The 22,849-nt window shown below is 36.3% G+C and overlaps 1 protein-coding gene across 1 annotated transcript in view; it reads left to right on the top strand.

The window, feature by feature from the left end:
- LOC132123421 (ephrin type-A receptor 4-like) overlaps positions 1 to 22,849 on the top strand; it is a 40,180-nt gene that overhangs the window by 14,523 nt on the left and 2,808 nt on the right. The window contains exons 4-13 of the mRNA XM_059534019.1: positions 3,242 to 3,397; positions 5,284 to 5,619; positions 13,980 to 14,104; positions 14,328 to 14,487; positions 14,934 to 15,048; positions 15,640 to 15,692; positions 15,777 to 15,890; positions 15,972 to 16,157; positions 18,570 to 18,631; positions 22,269 to 22,478. Coding sequence (XP_059390002.1) covers positions 3,242 to 3,397; positions 5,284 to 5,619; positions 13,980 to 14,104; positions 14,328 to 14,487; positions 14,934 to 15,048; positions 15,640 to 15,692; positions 15,777 to 15,890; positions 15,972 to 16,157; positions 18,570 to 18,631; positions 22,269 to 22,478 — 1,517 coding nt within the window. The remainder of the gene's footprint in view (positions 1 to 3,241; positions 3,398 to 5,283; positions 5,620 to 13,979; positions 14,105 to 14,327; positions 14,488 to 14,933; positions 15,049 to 15,639; positions 15,693 to 15,776; positions 15,891 to 15,971; positions 16,158 to 18,569; positions 18,632 to 22,268; positions 22,479 to 22,849) is intronic.

Consider the following 22,849-nt stretch of genomic DNA (forward strand, 5'->3'; position numbering starts at 1 on the left):
CCCAAAATATATGCAATAGCCTGCATTATCTTTGTTTGAGGGACGGACAAAAATGTTACTATTCAATGAAAATCATTAAATATTTAGGTAAATGTAAGTTTTTACACCCAAAGCAGTATATTTTATCTTTTACATATATTTGTAAATTTTTTATTCAGTTTTAATTTTTGTTATGGAGCCTCGCACATGGCATGCAGGAAAAAAATTGTAGGCTTAATCGTGTGCACAATTTACTATTACGTTCCGTCAATTTATACATTTATAAATTGTGCGCACAATTTACTAATTTGTTCCCTTGATTTGCTAAATCATGCACGATTTGTTAATCAACAACATTGTTCAGTTTAGCTAGTTTAATTAGATTTTCATTAGAATTTGTTTTGAAAACATGATTTATTGATATGTTTTTCTCTCTTGTTTTTAACCTGCTTAGAAAAAAAACTAGTTAAAGAGCATTACTCAGGAAACTTAATAGAGCTCCAAATAATGTGTAATTGAAGTACCAATTACCAACATTGTCATAGATGTTTCTAAGAGGAAAAAATATAAACAAATTAATCAAAAGTTGACAGAGTTCAGAGCTATAAAATGAATATGAATAGCAGCTTGGATTATTTGTTGAATTTGAAGAGAAATGTTTGAGTTAATACTGAGATCTTACAAAACCTGAGTAAAAACTGAATCTCTTTACAAACTCTTGGTTAAATGAGATCATTGGGTCATTTTCTCAGAAAATAGTGTCTAAATTTGCTCCATTTGCTCTCCGTTTAATCTCATTGCTTCTAGAAGCAACAGTTTCAATAAAAAGAAGATCTCATTTGATATTTTTCTTTTATTTGGGCAGTTAAGAAGCCATACAATGACCAGCCTCCAAAACACAACGGGACCATCCGTATCTACTCAGGAGTTCAATGAGATTTGCTTTTGTTCAGGTTAATATTATTACTAGAGCTCATCGGATGCGCTCCGGCAGGCATCGGGAGATGGACGACTTCCTCTGGGAATGAGAATAGAGTTTGTTATGGTGAAGCAGGGCTGCTATGAATCGGTTAGTGTTGTAGGCCTCAGGGTGGGGTCAAGGTCAACATGTGTAGCGAGTGAGTCATAAATCAATGTGATCCACCGCCCTCCGCATGTTTGTCATCAATCACGCTGATGGAGCTGTCCCTGCGTTTGGAGGGGGGGTCAGTGGTAATTGTTAATTAGTGACTAAACCATGTAGAACAACAGATGCCAGACCATGACACAAGAAGCCAATTGATGTTTCTTTCACATATGTGTGTGTGTTAGAGAGATCTTCCCTGCCCTTAGGAGAAGAAACTGATCTTGATGTTTTTGTCAAAAAAAATCCTGGTGTTCTGCAAACTGTCATTAACACACACACACACACACACACACACGTTTATCTAGCTATCTAAATGGACCCTGCCCATTGACTTCTGTTATTCTTAAAGGGATATACACCTAAAAATTATGTGCTCGTCACCGTATCTCAAAGTTTGAGGAATACAAATATTTATTACACTTTTCTATGCAGTGCAAGCATCAAATGTATTCTTTTAAATGTCTGCATGTCTTTTGTCTAAATATTAGTGTATTCCTCACAAAAAGTTATTGAATGGTTTTAGAAAACTTGGAATATAGTTGCACGGAATATCTTTATGATGCTTTTTTGGCAATAAAAACTATTAGAAGTTTAGCTTAGAATTTTTTTGCAAGAAATAAATACTCATATTCAGTATTTTAATAAAAGACACTCTTGTAGTGTCTTCTTCCTGTCTGTGTGTGTCAGTGAGGAGCGATCAGGCCATCCACTGAAGAATTCATCTCTCATCGCAACTCGTCTGTCTCTCACCGTCTCACTAATGGAAAGACGTTGATTGGAGGGGTCAGAAATGTGACTGATGTCTCTGTTCTTCATCCTGTATAGATATGAGGGAATGTTGGTATGCCTATTGGAAACCGAGAAGACACTTTTTTGGTCTCCTTATCTGAGAGGGTCATGTCATATAGTCAGTGTTTGGATGTCTGGAGGAACAGAACAGCTCTTTCAGTTCGGTGAAGATTAAGACCAGTGGAAAGAGCGAATGAGAGAGGGTTTTCTCTTCCTCTGGTTTCTCCCGCACCTCTGGATCAATCTTAACCAGAGATTAGAGTCCTAGGCTGATGGTGATAATCTGTCGGGAGCTCTGTTCGCTTCTTTAGGATTAACAGAGGAACATCTAAGAGCCTAATGGCAGAAAGCGCTTCTCGTGGGGTTCATCTTTCCTTCCAGTTTCTGGGGTTTTCTTTACTTCCAGCGGTTTCCAACAACATTTAACCCTATAAAATGTATTGTATCATATTGATTGTACACAATCTACTACATGCCTTCTGTCGTCTGATTGATAGATTTATAGTTTTTAGCAATTAAATGGCATTTTAGTATAATTACAAATGTTCAGCTTGTGCTTCACGTGTCTTCTTGCTTTGAAATCTTTACTGATTTTTATAAAGTAAACGTAAGAATAACTTGTATTGTTTGTAATATTTCAAACAACTTACCTTACTAGATTACCCATACCTGAGAAAGCAGGGTCATGCTAAACACCTAAACTAAACATCGTTTTGGTTTGGTCTCTGGAGTCTGATAGAAGTTTCTAGGAGTGCGCTGGAGTCAAAGCCATCTTTCATCCACCTAGTTTTCATCCATATGCATACAGACGTCCAAACACACAGAGAGAGGTTTCCGTGCGTGCTTGTGTTTGCACGTAAATGAGTGATAAGGATGATGAAAAACAGTGTTTTCAGAATAGAGGAGTAGGAGGACGCGACGCTAGATTATTTAAACATCATGCATTCTTTATTTATGATGTCAAAACATGTTTTACTCAGATGTGCGAGGCGGGTTCTCGAGACGTATGGATGAGAGAATTAAAGGTGACTGGTGCATGCTGGGAAGACTCCCAGAATTCCTCATTCATCATCGTCTGGTCTGTCTCGCAGTCTCTTGACTTCACCTCCCTTTCCTGGCTTCTCTCTCCATCATAAATGCATAATTGTTTTGTATTTGGAAAACTGGCAGGTTTTCATGTTCGATCTTTGTCTGCTTATATACTCTATAATCATTTCATAATTGAGTCGTTTAATAATGTTTTATAATAGTTTGAGTCATAGGCCAGGTATTTTGTTATCTGGGTAACATTTTCAGCAGCTTGTTTTACACTGAATTGACGCCATCCTGTATCTTTCTCTCTGTTAGTGTGTAAAGTGGGTTACTACAGGTCTCTTTCTTCGGACGGCGGCTGTCGTAAATGTCCACTGCACAGTTACTCCATGAAAGAAGGAGCTACTTCCTGTGATTGTGACAAAGGATATTACAGATCGGAGACGGATCCTGCTGCCATGCCTTGCACACGTGAGTTAAACACAAACATTCGCACCAGTTTGAAGTGGGTGGACCGTGTTTTTTGGACACTATGGTGGTGACTTTTACTCAAATGTATAGGCTCTTAGACAAATAATGCACTTTTCATTTTATTAGCATTGTAAGCCTAGTCCGAAAAATCAATTTTTTTTTTTTTTAAATGGAACAGTTTGTTGAACCATTGAACAAAATCTAAAAATGCAATGCAATACAATGATGACTGAGAGATGAAAATTTCTCTAAAGCCTGATGATCACATTTGATCACGTTTGAACGTGATTCTCTTAAAAATGATGTGTGGATAATTAAGTGAACCTTAGTTGCTTTATTCCAATAAGTGTTCATCTTTAAATATTATTATCAATATAAAACCTATATTATGTTTACTTTGTAAAATTTATTAAATATTTAACTTAAAAAGGCATTTGAACCACAAACTGAAAATTGAACTTTTTTATTTTTAAACAATTAAACTAAAATGCCTTTTACTTGCTAAAAAGTCAAAACTATCAATCAGATGTCATGTAGTAGATTGTGTACAATATTGGTTTCCAATAGGTCACATTGATAATTAAGAGGAAATGTATGCATCAAACATGATACAGCAGACTTAATCCAGATGTTCCCCCTTGACTATTGAACAATCCATAGCTTCATGATGTAATGTTTTCCCTAGATAAGAAAAATAATGAATTACAAAATATATGATAAGTGAACTGAAAACTATAATGTCAGAAAAAATATTTACAAAACATTCTAATAGAACTTTGTGCATGGGCATGTGATTATTTCTATTTACATCCTGTTATGCGCAGCAGATGTTCCTCACATCAAATAAAGGAATTTAAATGAGACAGTATCGGTCTCACTCTACCAGCTGTCTGTCTCTCTCTCTTTCTCTCTCTCTTCCATACTAATGACCAGCTCTATCTCTTTGTGGAACAGACGCTGTTTGTCTTCTCCTTCTGTTCTTGTTCTTTCTTCTGTCTATCTTCTTTCATCCTACTATTCAGAGTGGATGGAAAGTTTTAGAGTACGCAAAACTGCACTTGCATAAGTACACAAGCACACAGACACACACACACACACACACACACACACAAAGTAACAAAACAGAACCATGGAAAATAACAAATAAAAATTGTATGAGTAGCTCATCTAATCATATAATTGCAACTGACATAATTCTGATATAGAATAAATATTTACAATAAAATCTATAGGCAATGTGCAAATTCTGAATATATAAGATATTTAAATATATATAGGGTAATGACTATTAGTATTGTGTAATATTACATTTTAAGATAAACTTTTCTATTTCAACTGTTTTCTATTTTTGAAATGTAATTTAAATAAATGTTTTGGCAAACCTTTATAAATCATTCTAATATGCTTATTCGATGCTCAAGAAACATTTTTAAATAATAATAATTATTAATATTATTATTGTTGAAAACAGTTGTGTGGCTTAATATTTTGTGTAAATCATGTTGTTGTTTTTTCGGGATTCCTTGAGGAATAGATATTTCAAGAGAACATCATTTTTTAGAAAATATAAATCTATTGTAACATAATAAATGTCTTTACTGTCACTTTTGATCAATTGAATGCATCCTTGCAGAGTAAATGTACTAGTTTCTTTAAAATATTGTGTGTGTATAATTTTTCACAAACTTTTGTGAAAAGTTCCAAATTAATTTAGGTAATAATATTATATTAAATTATATTAAAATTTGATAAAATTTTCCCTCCGTTGCAACATTGTTATTTTAATATAATTACATTTTCCGTTGTATTTCCAGCAAAGCAGCCTGTTTTTATGTAAGGATTATGCATTTAATTTCTTGCTCTCTATCTCTCTGTGTTTATGGTAGGTCCTCCATCTGCTCCACACAATCTGATTTCTAATGTCAACGAGACGTCGGTGCTGCTGGAATGGAGTCCGCCTGTCTCCTCCGGAGGCCGTCAGGATCTCACCTACAACGTGGTGTGTAAGCAGTGTGTGCGAGACACGCAGAGATGCACACCGTGTGGAGACGACGTGCGATACTCTCCACAGCGGCTGAGTCTGCGCTCCACACGGGTGTCCGTTCACCAGCTGCAGGCACACACCAACTACACCTTCCAGATCTGGGCCGTCAACGGGGTGTCCAAACACAGCCCCAGTCTGGAGCAGGCCACGTCCATCACAATCACCACCAACCAGGCCGGTGAGTGTGTGTGTGTGTGTGTGTGTGTGTCCAAAGATGCTCGGATTTAATCAAGCATCATGTTTGCACAGGTGAAATTGAGCCATGTGAAATATTTTCACTGAGGATTAGATTAGAAATATTGTACACTACTAGTCAAAAGTTCGGTCTCTTCTGCTCACCAAAAGTGCATGTATTTGATTAAAGTATTTGATTTAGTGTTCTGATTTAGTGTTCCTGTGGCTCAGTGGTAGAGCATTGCATTAGCAGCACAAAAGGTCATGGGTTCAATTTCCAGAGAACACACATACTGATAAAAAAAAAAGCACTCTAATTCGCTTTAGATAAAAGCGTCTGCTAAATGCATAAATGTAAAAACTGAAATTTTATTACAATTTAAAATAACAGTTTTTTTACTGTAATGTAAAATATAATTTCTGTGATGCGCAGCTAGGTTTTCATCATCATTCCTCCAGTCTTCAGTGTCACATGATCTTCAGAAATCATTGTAATATGCTGATTTGATGCTCTAGAAACATTTCTGATTATAATAACTGTTGGAAATAGTGGTGCTGCATAAATTGTTTTGTGGAAAAATAATAATAATTTTATTCAGCAATGCAATAAATCGAGCAAAATTGACAGCAAAGAGATTTATAATGTTACAAAATATTGCTGTTCCTTTATTAATAAAAATAAAAATTTTAAGCAGCAAAAACTGTTTTCAACATTTATAATAATAAGAACCATTATTTATATTTGAGCACCTGTAATAATGGATAATAAATGAGCAGCAAATCAGCATATTAGAATGATGTGCTGATTTCTGAAGGATCATGTGACACTGAAGACTTAAGTAATGATGCTGAAAATACAGCTGCGCATCAAAGAAATAAATTACATTTTAAAATATATTAAAATATAAAACAGTTCTTATAAATAGTAATAATATTTCACAATATTACCTTGTACTGTATTTTTTATCAAATAAATACAGCCTTGGGGAGCAGAAATATTCAAAAAATCTTAAAGGATTAGTTCACTTAAAAAAAAAAAAATCCTGATAATTTACTTACCCTTATGTCATCCAAGATGTTTACGTCTTTCTTTCTTCAGTCGAAAAGAAATTAAGGTTTTTGAAACGATCTCTTTGAAACTACACTGAAACTGTAAGTTTGATATGGAAGTAAAATAATGACTTATGTCTTTGAAACAAAAAAGCATGCTGAATAGCACTAACTGAAAAATAATGCATTGCATTAACAGTACTTGCATTTTAATGCCTTGTATTTCCTGGGCTTGCATTGTTAGGTCCTGAAATTTTATATAGTTGTTCATTTAAGCTGTGAATATTTCAATTGAAAATATTTCACACACCTTTTCATAATTAAAAAATCAATAATTCATATTCACGTTCCAGAATTCACTTCCAAAATATTAAATCGGTTAAAAAAATACGATGTATAATATTCGACAGGCAAATTTCGGTCCATTTTATTTCACTTTCCAAATTCGCTTCCACAAATTCAGTGGTTAAAATTCGGCAGATAATTCGCCCTTTCACATCCGGGAGCTGCAGGAATAGCAGTAGAGCACAGAGGCATGATCTCCAACTGCTGTCAGTCGCTCACCAGCAGGTGGTGCAAGCGGCTGTTAAATAAGGCCAAAGCAACAGGTGGATTAAGTAATACAGTTACAAAAACTGATCTGCAGAAATTAAGCAAGCGCTAAGTAGAAGTTTTGATTATCGGGGCATGTGGAAAAGCTGATTGTGCGTATGTTTATTTCAACCTCTTTGCTGTTACCAAGTAAGCAGCATTCAAAGGAGATTATAATGGTGTTTTACCCAACGCTGAATTACAGAACTAACATTACATCTAAGGAAGACACATATTGCTTTCGGTTGTTTAGTTTCCGTAACTTTGTGTCATGGCTTTTGCGTGCTGAGCTGTAATACTGGGGATCCCCTCACGTCACACTCCAGGATTCCCCAATGACGAGTAATGCTTCTCAGTCAAATAATACTGTGATATAAGACCTCAGATCTCAGAATACATTTTATTGATGATTATGCAAACTATATACAGGCAAGCAAATGGGGTCAAAAAGAATCCAATGCGCTGCATTTTCTTTATAATTGATTTCCATTACCGCTGATCTATAAAGTCGACAGTCACACAAAGATATCAATACCACGATTAGTTTTAACAATATGCAACCAATTTATATTAACATAAAAAAAATGAGTTAAAAACAATCTAGGTATATTCTGAAAATTTAAACTGAAGAAATTATTGACGTGCTACCGCACCCAAGGGACCGTCTGACAATTCCACTGACTGGGTTAAAAGGTCCAATGTGTTTTAATTAAAATTTTAAATAACACAGTCAAATTCTTAATCTTGTATTTCTCATAGTGATTTTCTACAGGTGAGATTTTGCCAATACCTCCCTTCATATATTTACAGTATACAATTATTTACATATTAAAGATCCCTGGAAAAGGTTTTCATGTTCCAACAGTTGTAGTAGGCTACATTGCTAGATACAAGACTGACTTACTAGGGATGGGCGTTTTCCACAAATATCACATTCGAATATTTGAGCTCACAAAAAAAGAATATTTGAATATTTGTTTATTTAAATTAAGTTTAATGAGTCAGACGTTATTTTTCAGCAACATTTGTTTTCGTCATTTTGAACAAGCTTACACACAATAAGCTTGAACATTACACATTGTGTTTTGTAGCTGAAAACCTTTAACAATGCGTGCAAACAAATAAAAGTACAGGGTAAAGCAGCCTGCAGCAATTATATTGTACACTTAACTTTTAAACTGTCAGCAAATCTTTTTTGCTTTTTTTTTTATTGTTTTACATGTTCTTGTTAAGAAACACGGGCATGTAAACATGATCGGGGGAAAGTCGGCTCCTTAGTCTGTTAACAATAAGGCCGGCCGTGGAGAAAACGCGCTCTGACGGCACAGACGTTGTCGGGACTCACAATAACGGTGTGCTAAGCGAATACGTTCTGTGAAGCGCTTCGTGTTTTCGTTTCTTCACTGAACGGGATCCTCATCTGGTGGAATACATGGCTCCAGCAAGAACTGTTCCCACTCGTCTCGGCTGGACTCTCTGTAATCATCGCTGGAGAACTGGCTCAGCCTTTTCCGATGAGTGGGCATTGCATCTTCTTCATCGTGACGACTGCATCCGCACCACTCGCATCAAGGAAAATGTTATGATAATGTTCAAAAAAAGTGTTTTTTTCTTACTTCTCTCATGTTTTCATCGAGAAACCTGAGATGTTTGTGCCGATGGTCTAGGGCAGACGCGAGAAGAGGAGTTTTCACTGCATTCTCCAAGTTAGCGGTGTTTATTCGTTGCTTGAGAGATGCCGCAACAATGTTCTTGAATTCGGTCACTTTCTGTGATTCTCCACGGCATATTTGAAGTAGAAGACCGCAGTTCTTAGGGGCCGTTCACATATCGCGTCTTTTGCATGCTCAATTTCGTTATTTCCAATGTAGGCACGCGGTATGCGCGCTCATAATGGAAGCGACGCGGTCGCGATGCGCATGCGGTACGACGCGGCCGTTTTTTCCAGGCGCATCCGCACTGCATCGAGTTAAAAACATCTCAACTTTCAGAATGCCACAAGTGCACCGCGGGTCATGTGACAAGAACTAAACATTCAGCTTCATCCTTTCCCTGAACGTTGAAAGCTCAGCCAAGATGAAGGACCAGCTGATCATAGCTGTATATGGATTGCCACTTTGAAATAAACTTAGTATCAGAGCTACTGAAACCGATTTTTTTTTTGTGCTGCAAATCCATTTATCCTTTGCTGAAATTTCCGCGTCTTCATGGAGAGAGCGCGTCATTGTTGCTTAGCCTCAGGAGCGCTTCTGCCCGAGCGCTTTGGAAAAAAGGAGAAAGCGGCGCGCATAGCCTTTCCCACGCGTTATTAGGCGCGATATGTGAATGGCCCCTTATTCATTCATTAATTATTTTTTAAATAAATTAAATAAACTATTTTATATATATAACATGCACTTTTTCTTGTTCCGTAACTTGCGTTCATATCCTCATCTGTCTGTATATAATTTGCATCATCAGTAAGATGTGAGTTTGTCTTTTAATCGCTGTCACTGTTAGTGCGCTGAGCCACGTAATGTGTTTTCTTTTCTTTAACAGATTTCTGAGGGAAACCGCGTGAAACCTTGAGCGTTCGTTCATATTTTACATCTGCTTAACTGTCTATATAGTTTGCATAATCATCAATAAAATGTATTCTGAGATCTGAGGTCTTATATCACAGTATTATTTGACTGAGAAGCATTACTCGTCATTGGGGAATCCTGGAGTGTGACGTGAGGGGATCCCCAGTATTACAGCTCAGCACGCAAAAGCCATGACACAAAATTACGGAAACTAAACAACCGAAAGCAATATATGTCTTCCTTAGATGTAATGTTAGTTCTGTAATTCAGCGTTGGGTAAAACACCATTATAATCTCCTTTGAATGCTGCTTACTTGGTAACAGCAAAGAGGTTGAAATAAACATACGCACAATCAGCTTTTCCACATGCCCCGATAATCAAAACTTCTACCTAGCGCTTGCTTAATTTCTGCAGATCAGTGTTTGTAACTGTATTACTTAATCCACCTGTTGCTTTGGCCTTATATAACAGCCGCTTGCACCACCTGTTGGTGAGCGACTGACAGCAGTTGGAGATCATGCCTCTGTGCTCTACTGCTATTCCTGCAGCTCCCGGATGTGAAAGGGCGAATTATCTGCCGAATTTTAACCACTGAATTTGTGGAAGCGAATTTGGAAAGTGAAATAAAATGGACCGAAATTTGCCTGTCGAATATTATACATCATATTTTTTTAACCGATTTAATATTTTGGAAGTGAATTCTGGAACGTGAATATGAATTATTGATTTTTTAATTATGAAAAGGTGTGTGAAATATTTTCAATTGAAATATTCACAGCTTAAATGAACAACTATATAAAATTTCAGGACCTAACAATGCAAGCCCAGGAAATACAAGGCATTAAAATGCAAGTACTGTTAATGCAATGCATTATTTTTCAGTTAGTGCTATTCAGCATGCTTTTTTGTTTCAAAGACATAAGTCATTATTTTACTTCCATAGTTTGACCTTCAACCGTTTGGTAGCCGTTGAAGTCCACTATAAGGAGAATAATCCTGGAATTTCTTTTCGACTGAAGAAAGAAAGACGTAAACATCTCGGATGACATGGGGGTGAGTAAATTATCAGGAAATTTTAATTTGAAAGCGAACTAATCCTTTAATTATTCGGAACTTTTGACTGGTAGCGTACTATATTTCTCTCCTAATCCTCAATGAAAACTTTTCACGAGGTTCATTTTCACTCACATAATCACCTTCGGAGAACTTCTGTATGACCTTTCTGCTCCATTACAAACACACACATATATATAGCACGTCAAAACACTATTTTGATTCATGGTGGTGTGTGTGTAATTGCAGACGTGTTATATGCAGTCTGTGCTCTTGATGGTGTCTTGGGTTTCCTTCAGAATGGAGCGTTAGCTGGAGATCCGGAACTTTCTGTGACAAGCCAAGCCTGTAAATCAGCCTGAGGGATCTGAGTGTGGAGTTTAGGGAGGAGGGTGGGGTTTTACCACGCAGTGATGTGCCTTTGGCTAACAGAGGACGTGGATACATGTGTTTTACTTAGTCGTGCGCTGGGGGGTCATGAGTGTATATTTAGATTAACTAAACATATATATCTCAATGTAGATGCTGTTGAGTCAATGTTTAGTTCACATAAGACAAAACACAATATATGTATTTTATTTGAGCAATAAAGCCATGTATCATTTGTCTGCTGGGTATTTTAACTTTATATATATATATATTATATATAATTTTCATTAGCCGTTACACCAGTCTTCAGTATATTTTGTACCATTTCAATGCGTATATATATTTTATATTTATGTCTAATCCAATCACATTTTTGAGTCATAACTATCAATTTTTATGTATTTTGAATATCCTTAGAAGGATAGAATATTTTTTTTACAATTTTTCACATATATAGTCACAGTTCACAGGGATGCCACAAAACTTCATGCCACATGTGAAGTACAGCATATCCCAGCATGCACTAAAGGCGTTAAATGAACCATATAGCATGATGTTCCTAAATCAGTTTTACCAAATCTTAATGTGCTTGAGTATTCAAGATGATCGAGCGCAGATTCTCATCTTTCCTTAACGTTATCTCAGCCAGACACACACACACACAACCACAACTCCATTACAGCCCATATCTGTCAGAGCAGACGGCATGATGGATGTGTGTTAGGGATGAGTGTGTTAGGTGTGTGAAGGGGGGCCAGTGACCATTGTGTTTTTGGCTGGAGGGGGCTGACTCAGAGTCCCCCCAAGGGACAACACTAAATCACGTTCAGTCTGTCGGGTCTGGCAGAGGAAGACGGATCTGTGAGATGAGAGAGGGCCGCCGTCGAGCTGCTGCTACAGCTGGTGGGGGATCGAATTGTTTAACAGACTCACACACACACTCGCTAATGCACTGAGATGAAACTCTAGCTTCAGCATTTGAATTCTGGAAGCTAAGAAAACCCTAAAATTGCGATATGGCTTAGTGCAATGGCTGCAATTTACTTCATTGAATAGCTGTCCTGCATGTTTCAAAGTAAAGCACAGCACTGTGTTCATTCACACACGAGCAGCTCATGATCCAGTGTTTTCAGCATTTAAGAGCAGCTCGATTCATAGTGAATATGCTGCTCCACATGAACTCATTTCTGCATCTTCTCTGAGTATCGGTTGGTCATAATGTTTATTAGCAAATGCGACATGCAGCAAACATCTTCCCAAAATTGTGAAGAAAAGTGCTTATGAATCAGCTGACAACAAAATAGATGCTTTTAATTTTTTTTTCTGCCAAAATAAAAGCTCAATGATTTAATGTTTGAAAATGAAGAAATTAAAACAGCCATAAATATTTATATTTATATTTTTTAGTTATACTTTAAAGTTTAAATAATATTATTTTTATAAGATGCCTGATGAAAATAAAAGAGATGCTCTATGGGCTCCTTGCATTTTTGCTAAAATAAAAGCTAAATGGTTTGAAATGTTTGAAAATGAAGGAAAAAAGCCACACCATTTTGTATTGTATGATTTTTCTTAAATACTTTATATATACAGTGAAATAATATTTTTGTTTTGGTTAAAATTTTAATAATAATTCTTATTTTTATTAATATTAATATTTTATAGTCTTATAAAGTTGTATTGTTTTAATATTTAATATTTCGTAGTCATATTGATATATCAAAATATTTGGCCAAATTGTGCAAACCTACAGACAAACATTTAAAATCATATTTATCTGAAAAATTATAATTAGATTTTGTTTTTTAAAAACATGCAGCCCTACTATAAATAGTCAAATATGTCACATTGAGCTAATAGTTTATTGCTAGCTGAAAGCATCGTCATGCTGGTTTGTTTACATCTTTTGAAGAAACATGAGTTTACCAATTTAAATCTCACCACCATAATGTCAGGGTGTTGTTAGTGGTTGTCAGGGTGTTGCCATTCAGTTTTTAGGGTGTTGGGTGGGTGTTTGTCAAAAAACAGAACATGCACATTTTATTGCTTGGCACTTTGATTTTCAGTTTTCAGTCAACTAAAACACTGTTTACATATGGAAATGAGGTCAGAACTCTACATTTTCTGAAACATTGTGGCCTTAGAATTGGATTTTTGTTTAACGGTAAGTATGAGCAATTGTAATAGTGATGCTCAACTTAGCAAACACCCCTAATTAGTCAGAATACACATGGGACAATGTCTAGAACTTCACCAAATACAGCATTTGAATTCTGTGTAAATACGCTGAGCTTTCTGTGGTTTTGATATCTAGAGTTGTTCTGTTTGGTAGCAGAAACTAATACATAGAGATCTTTTCTTTGACTTCTTCCTTTGCATCCCTCAGATCCGTTTTCTTTTGCTGTTTTTCTCTTTCTGTTTATTGTGGCTTACGAAAGCAGAGAAGACAAAACATATCTCTGTTGTGTCTGATTCTGAGTCTGTTTGACTTTCTCACCCTCAACAAAAACAGCTTCATGGGACAAAAAAAACAAAAAGACAATAGCGGTCTTAACTCCAAATCCACAGTTTTGAAGAAGAAAAAGCTCTCCTTGCTTTCCGGGTTCATCCTTTCTCTCTCTGTTTGTCTGTGATGAGATAAAAGAAAGACAGATGTGTCAGGAAAACCTGACAAAAGTACAATTTAGTAAGCATGAACCTTTAATAAATATATGAACTCTTTCTGTCTCTCCTCAGCTCCTTCCACGGTCATGATGGTTCAGAGTAAGGACATCACGCGCCAGACGCTCTCTCTGTTCTGGGACGAGCCCGAGAAACCCAACGGAGTCATACTGGAGTATGAGGTCAAATACTACGAGAAGGTGAATGTTCTTGTTTTTATTTTTCATATTTTAAGGCATTGATCACCCTTAAATTCTGGGTGTGCTGTTCCTTTAAGATGTTTTTGTTCACACACTGCAGCAAACCCTTAGGACATTTGCTGTCTGGATAAACAGAAAGTGTGTTTTAAAAATAGCCCCCTTTGACTTTTCACCTTCCTCTCTTCTTCTGTTCTCTGTCTTTCTCTTTATTTATGAATCTCAGGATCAGAACGAGAGGAGTTATCGCATCGTAAAGACGACGTCTCGTTGTACTGATATTAAAGACCTGACTCCGATGACTTCCTACATGTTTCACGTGCGCGCTCGCACCTCCGCGGGATATGGGGAGTTCAGCGCCCCCTTTGAGTTCAGCACTAACACTGGTGGGTGTCCAGTTCATGTGTTTAATTAAGTAAGAAGGAGCTAAAAAACAGCTTCACATATACTCAAAAAAATACAATGAATACCTAGTATAAAATAACAACATGTTGCTTCCACAATACACTATGCACTTAAACACTATGTACTTACGCACTATGTACTCAACCGTGCAGTGTAGCAATTATATGATGAGGTTTTTTTTTTTGTCATTCAACTTTTTGAGTTTGATAGCTCCTCCCCCTTAATTCTTCTGTTATTTAAGTGCATCATTCAGGTGTTTAAAGTGCACTTTTTCTTTTTAGAATTTTCAGTGTGAATGCACTACTCACTCTATTTATACTACAAAACGGCATAGAATAGTGCATATGTACGTGAATTAGGACACACAATGTTCTCTTAAAAATATGCTGCATGATTTGGAGAAGAAATCTAATTATGTCTCTCTCAGTCGCAGCTCCTGTTGTTGGAGGAGTCATTAGCTCTGCTGTGCTGCTGCTGTTGGTGGCCGGATGTGTTGTTGTTCTCCTCCTTATCCTCATCATTACCTTCATCATCACCAAAAGGTGACAGAACATCCAGTATATTTTCCATGATGACAGGCCAGTGTTATTAATGTTAACTAAACCTAAAAAGTAATAAAATGTTGAGGCACTAAAATTAATAAAAATAAATTAAAACTAAATAGAAATATGTTAAAAAAAATTACTTTACAATTAAATTTTAAATTACAAAAGCACATAACAAAATTAATAAAAATTTAACTACAAATAAAATCTAATATGAAAAAAAAATTGTGTATGTATAAAATATGAAATTCATTTATTTTTATTCATTTATTTTTAGTATATTTTTTGTATATGTATGTATTAAACTGTCCTGCATCTTGAAAAAGATTAAAGTATTAGCTAATTTCATTATGCTGAGTTCAGAAATATCAATACAAATTTTTCATCATGTAGTTTTTTTTCAAAACATAAGAATTAAGAATTTAAATTAGTTAAATGTATCATCTTTGATACACTTATCAAAATTCAAAATTCACAATATTAATAAATACCATTATAGTGTATAAATAACAGCAATATACAACTGTGATAGATACATAGATAAATAATAGAATAAATGCTTAAAAATTGTGATTATTTTCATCTCAGGAGGAGCAAATACAGCAAAACTAAACAGGCAGAGGAGAAAAACCTGCAGCCAGGTGAGAAAACACCTTTCATCAGTCTTCAGCTGGACCTTAAAATGAAACATTTCTGTTCTCAAACCTCTGTTAATGTGCCGGTAGGCGTGAGAATATATGTGGACCCTTACACCTACGAAGACCCCAACCAGGCCATCAGGGAGTTCGCTAAGGAGATCAACACCTCCTGTATCAAGATCGAGAAGGTGATCGGCATCGGTGCGTTAACAGTCCTTTTACATCGTTAGCAATCATTTATTGATGATAGATGCATGTAAAAGTCACTTCCTGTCTCTGTAGGTGAGTTTGGCGAGGTGTGCAGCGGCCGTCTGAAACTTCCTGGAAAGCGAGAGATCTGTGTGGCCATCAAAACACTAAAGGCGGGGTTTACAGAGCAGCAGAGGCTGGACTTCCTGAGCGAGGCCAGCGTGATTGGCCAGTTTGACCATCCTAATATCATTCACCTAGAAGGCGTGGTCACCAAATGTAAGTTCAAGTTGACATCATAGATTTATATATATATATATATATATATTGCACAAAATTATAAAAACAACACTTTTCCCCACCCCCATTTTTCATGAGCTGAACTCAAAGATCTAAGCCTTTCTCTATGTACGCAAAAGGCCTATTTCTCTCAAATAGAGGAAGATAGGAACATGTCAGCAGTTTTTCTGCTGATTAAGGTTTAATTTCTGTGGTTGTCAAAAGTAAAATGCTTCAAAAGGCATCATATTTTGTGAAAATTTGTAATGTGCTCGAGCAGAACAGCTACTACTTTTGGAATCAGCACCCAAAATAAAATAGTGAGAAACAAGTATTTCTTTGTCTTCTTCAGTCATTTTTAGTTTGGGATGTTTTCAAGAGGTTCAACTTGCCTTAAATATTAGTTTTGAGTGCATTTCATATCAGAATTTCCTACTTGGAACCATCATAGAATTCAGGGACAGTGATTATAAAATTCGCAGAAATTTTAAACAATTAACTGTTATTCAAGAAAAATGCCCCAAAGAGTAAAAATACTTATGTTTCATGCTAATATAATTAGACAGCAGAATGCTATGGTCAGAAGTTGGGATATTAAGTGTGCATAAAACCACTAAAGAAACAGGCTGCTGATAGAACACATTTTCCTTTTGATGTGCTAATGGTCGTGTGTTTATATATGCATGTCCAGTTTATCTGTGTTTTTGCTTGCTGAGCGTGTCTTGACAAGAACTGCTATGAGATGCATACACACACACACACACACACACAGCCTTGTGGTCTCCAGATGGAGTGGGTCGCTCTGGACGGCTAATGTGAGCTAAAACGCACAGCACACTCATTAATCACGTCGTCAGACCTAAATGTGTTTGGGGTTAGAGTTTCACCCTATATCTGTAACCTACAGCCACTGCTCTGTGTGTGTGTGTGTGTATGTGAGAGAGAAAGTCAGACTCTACACGCTACACATTTAGCATGTTTCTTAATCGTTTTGGCCATCCTTCTACTTTATTTTTTTGTTTACTTTACTTTTTCTGTCATTGCACTAGTTTATCAATAAAAGAGAGTGACAATTAATTATACGATTAATTTTAAATGTGAGAAACTGAATGTTTTAAAAAGTCATAGCATGAATTTAGATTTTTAATTGATTCATTGTAATTTATTTTTTATTTTTTATTATGTGTATATTTGATATTTCAAATATGTAATTTTTTTGCACATATACGCTAACATTTTTGCTTTATATTTTTAAAGAAAAAAAGTCTTGAGCAGCAGGTGACTCCAAATGCGTTGATTTATAATTTCTTAGTAAATTAAAATGGTGCAAGACATTTCTAACACTTGGATATCAGCCAGCACTGTCAATGATTCATTTAATTTCAGCTCATAAATATCCACATGAAACTATAAAACCATCTCAAGGCTCCCGCTATGTGTTACATCAGAGCTAGTGGAATTGAATGCTTCATTTGCATAATGTAAATGAGTATGAAGTGAATCTAAATATGTAAATAAGGTGGTTTGGAGCGGGGCCTCTCGATGTCTCTCATCAATGATTCAACAGCATTTCTTTGTGATTATTTGGCTTTATAAGACTTGTGGTAGTTGTATTCTTGATGCAAGAAATATAATTTCCAGTGTTTTTTTGTTTTGTTTTGTTTTTTTTTACTGTTTTTGAAATTATAAATGGTATATTTCTGTTATGTTTTGATGGAGATTATAATGCTTGTCTTGCAGAGTTCATTGTCAAGCGTGCACATGCATGTTGGCAAAGCTATACACGAGAAGTCAGTAAAAACTTCATTAGCATTCTTATAGCGTGGGCGGAGAGGGGCGGAGCTGGGAAACTCCAACAGTGAGGGGGCGGGGTCAGAGGTCACCTGCTCCTCAGGCCCTCTGGAGGAGCTGTCAGTCAAACTCGCCTCGAGGTCATCAGAAAGGCCAGCTCAACAAAGATGTCCGACAATGTGTCTGGTTGAGCTTTATTTACTGCACTTCCTTTATAGGACAGGAGCATTGGCTAAATGCCAATCAGCTGGACTGTGACTGTGTGTGTTGATTCTCTTTGAATGACTGATATTCATGTTCTGCGCTCAGTGTTTACATCTGGTTGACACTGACATGAGAAGTTTCAGTAAACAGTGTTGCATATGCCCAGGGCATCTCTCACATTCAAATACTGTCAGTGGGAAAGTTTGAATGCTTTGTTAATTAAAATTTACGTTTAATCAGCTTTATTCAAAGCGACTTACAAAAGAGGAACAAACTTTTACATCCTAAGAAGGCAGTAACATGCAATAATACAAAACAAGATGGTTTAGATTTGTTGTTTTTTCTTACAGAAACTTGAATTTATTATAAATTTGTGAAGTTTAATTGTTCTCTTTTTGTCTGTTTCTGTGTTTGCAGGCAAACCAGTTATGATTATCACTGAATATATGGAGAACGGCTCACTGGACATGTTTCTCAGAGTAAGATCAATACACTACAGTTTTTTACAATCGCTATGACAGATTTTTCAATAAATTTAACAAATTTCCTAAACTCTTAACACACCAACACACCTAAAACACACAATTGGCAAAACGGTTAATTTCATGCTCAAAATCACACATTGTAAACTAAACTCCAAATCTAATTTTCAAAATACAATAATACACTAACACAATACACTATGTCTACCAAAACACTGCAAACATGTTTCAAAATCAAATAATTATTCAAAACACTAACACATGTTCTCTTCCAACAGGAACATTTAGTCAATCATAACACAATGACAAAAAAAACACTATCATCAGCTGAAATTACAGAAACTGCATTATTTTATGTGACAGGTCTGCCCTTATACAATAGACAGTATATTGTATTGATCAGAGATTGTGTTTTGCACTGTAGTTTCTTTTGAAGCCTCTCTACATTTTTGTTTTGTTGGGTTTAGTAAATGCATGCATTTTGTCACAAAAAATGAATGACCATCTCAGAGTAGCTTTATAGAATGTACAGTTACAGTTCTAAAAAAAAGACAGAATTGCTGCAGTAAAGACTTTATTTGCAAAAGGACATTACTGCAAGATATACAAACAGAAAAAGCACCGGAATAATAATTAAAAAAAACAAAGTAAACTTCTAATCTGCCCGGTCTTCTGCATTTGGCCACATGTTCTCATCCACATCACACCTGATATCTTCTCTGGCAAGGCATCGTGGGAAGAATCTTTTTGCATAAGTTATCCACCCCTGGCAGTGTTCAGCTGTGATGTCTTGGCATGCAGCATCCATTGCATCCAGGAGGGACATTTGGTCATGTGGGCGATGGTCAAAAACCTTCCATCTCCAGGATGAGAAAAACTCCTCAATGGGGTTGAGGAAAGGGGAGTAAGGAGCAAGGAAAAGGGACACCATCCTAGGATGGGCGTCAAACCATGCTGTGACTGCACGGGAATGGTGGAATGCCACATTGTCCCATGTGATCACATATATTGGCAAGTGGTCTCCCACCTGTCCCCTTTCTACCTCTGGCACCAATCTTTCGTGCAGGTCTTCTAAAAATAGGAGAAGGCGGTCGGTGTTGTAGGGGCCAATCTCACATTTATGCAGGAGTGCACCATTGTTGGAGATTGCGGCACACATGGTGATGTTGGCTCCTCTCTGGCCCAGCACGGTAACTGTGGCCCTTTTGCCAATTATGTTTCTCCCACGGCGACGCCTTTTCGCCAAGTTAAAGCCAGCCTCGTCAACATAGATAATTTCATGTGGGACTTGATTGGCCTCCAACTCCATGACTCTCTGAAAGTAATTAGACACAGTGTATGTACATGCTGTGCTGTACTGTATATCTACTGTATGTCCTAATGTACTCCAGGTTTATAGAGTAGTTTACTGCAAAACACACTGTGTATAGTACAGTAATGACTGTATTGCATAACCTTACCTGGACGTATTGGTGACGGAGTTCTTTGATGCGCTCACTGTTCCTTTCAAAAGGAACTTTGTATAGTTGTTTCATTAGGACTCTGTGTTTAGCTAGAGTCCGAGAAATGGATGTTATGCTGATTGCTGCAATGTTCCCAAAGACAAGGTTGTCCTCTACAACTCTGGACTGAATGTCCTTCAGTTTTATTTCATTGTCAGCAATCACCATGTTGACAATAGCAAGTTCCTGTTCTTCATTCAGGAGCTTTCCTCTGCCCCCTGAGGGAGGTAGACGTTGAATCCTTAGAGGAACAAAATACAGTTACATATTAGAGACCGGAGGCATACAGTCACTCTAATACTGTAAATGGTAATATTACAGTATTTACAGTACACTTTGCTGTAGGAGAAGCAATATCCTACCTGTTGGTTTCTCTGAAAATACGGACAATGGATGCCACTGTGTCCCGGCTGAGATTTGGTTGTACTCGTTCACCAGCCTCTCTATATGATAGCCCATGGTTTATGACATGGTCAATGATAGTTGCTCTTATTTGATCAGTTACCCTAGCTCTGGTCCTTCTTTGAGCACCACCAAGCTTTCTAACTCCTCTCCCTCTCCCTCGCCCCACTCCTCTGTCTCGTCCTTGTCCTCGCCCCACTCCTCTCCCTTGTCCTTGTCCTTGCCCCACTCCTCTCCCTTGTCCTTGCCCCACTCCTCTCCCTGGTCCTTGTCCTTGCCCTTGCCCCACTCCTCTCCCTTGTCCTTGCCCCACTCCTCTCCCTTGCCCTTGTCCTTGCCCCACTCCTCTCCCTTGTCCTGGTACTCGTCTTCCTCTCCCTCTTGCAGGCATTCTTTCTTTCTTTCTTTCTTTCTTTCTTTCTTTGTGTTGCTCTATATTGTTTCTTTTCCACACAAGATCAGCCCAAAGAGTCCTCTTTTAGAACATATAATCATGTGATTGAAAGAACCTCAACACCTGAGTGTGCTTCCTAGATGGGAATCAGCTGTGATTTATGTATTTGCATAACTTCAATAAGCTGTTTCTCATTAGCAATGGAATAAAATACAGGGAATATATTTGTGTTTCAATTCACAATATGAACAGCTGTTTACCTTGACTTTAGCCTGTAAGGTTAGGTTTAGAACATGGTGTTATCTGTTCTGACATACAGTGTTAAATCATTGGTAAATTTGGCAGTAAAAATCCATTGTTTTGGTCTTGTTTGAGCTTGTGTGTAAAAGAAGTTCAAGCATTTTAAATTTGTGTTAATTGTATGCATTTTGTGTTAAAGCAACAAGAAATGTGTTAATAGTATAGCTTACACAGGCGGATGTAGTGCTAACTGTGTTAAGAGTTTTGGAAAATTGTTAAAAGTATTGAAAAATCTGTCATAGCAATCGTAAAAAACTGTAAAACTACATACTGTATATATGGGGTTGGATAAAATAATTTCCCAAAATAGCACCTGGGAAATTGGCAATATTTCTTCATTATGATGTTTTTTGTCCTTTTGCCTTTAAAACAGCGTTAAAAAGGGCCTGGAAATAATATTTTGACTTCAGAAATTTACAAGCCATATTTTTTTTTTACTGGCCATGAAACTCTATGTGCATTATTAAAAAAATATATATATATATTTTATTTTTATTATTATTATTATACATTTTATTATTAGTAGTAAGTAGTATTAAATCAAATAACTGAAATTAAATCATAAAAAAATGACTAATACAACTGAACATTAAAGTATTTCATAATACTTTTAATTTATATAGTAATAGTTATAATAATTCTATATAACAACAGTAAAATTACAATGATATATTTATGATTGTTTGTTTTTTGCTTTCAATCATTAAACCATAGAACTTTTATTTTGGTGGAAAACCAGACGTGAACTTCTATTTTGAAATGTTTCTCTTTTGTTCAATACACATTTATAAAAGCTTCTTATTATAGGTCTGGGAAGATGTTTGTGGCATGTTGCATTTTTATTATAAGCGTCTCGCAGAGCTGGAGTTCATGTGGAGCTGAATTTAACACGTGAACAAATAGAGGTGTTCGTACAAATGTCACAAGTAAAAAAAAAATGGAGATTTTCCCCATACTAAATGACTCGGAAGAACAATCACGACTAAAGCAAGTTTGATTCTTGTCAAGAGTGTTGATGTGTTCTCTCCTCTTTCAGAAGAATGATGGCCGCTTCACCGTTATTCAGCTGGTGGGCATCCTGAGAGGAATCGCGTCTGGAATGAAGTATCTTTCCGACATGAGTTGCGTTCACAGGGATCTGGCAGCACGCAACATCCTAGTGAACAGCAACCTGGTGTGCAAAGTCTCAGATTTTGGGATGTCCAGAGTGCTTGAAGATGAGCCAGAAGGAGCGTATACTACCAGGGTAAGAGTGTGTGTATATTTTTACATTTATGCATATATAATTTAAATTCATATTATCATACAGTATGTACAATCAAGTAACTAATGCTTCAGACATATTATGGCTAGTGAAACAGAACAGTTCATTGTAGGAACAATTCAAGCAGCTTTGTTATGTTTTCAGTGTTACTTTTGTATTATTATTATTATTATTATAGCATTTAATCATATTTTTTATTGATTTTTTTATTTCCATTTCAGTGTAAGCTTAAGTTATTTTGTTGTATTTTTTCATTTTTATTTTATTTAATATTTTATTTTATTTCGGTTTTTAGTTTTTGGGTTTTAATAATTTTAGTACTAAATGAAAACTAAATGATCTTTTATTTTATT

This window comes from Carassius carassius, chromosome 41, assembly GCF_963082965.1.
Source record: "Carassius carassius chromosome 41, fCarCar2.1, whole genome shotgun sequence".
NCBI classification, from domain to species: Eukaryota; Metazoa; Chordata; class Actinopteri; order Cypriniformes; family Cyprinidae; genus Carassius; species Carassius carassius.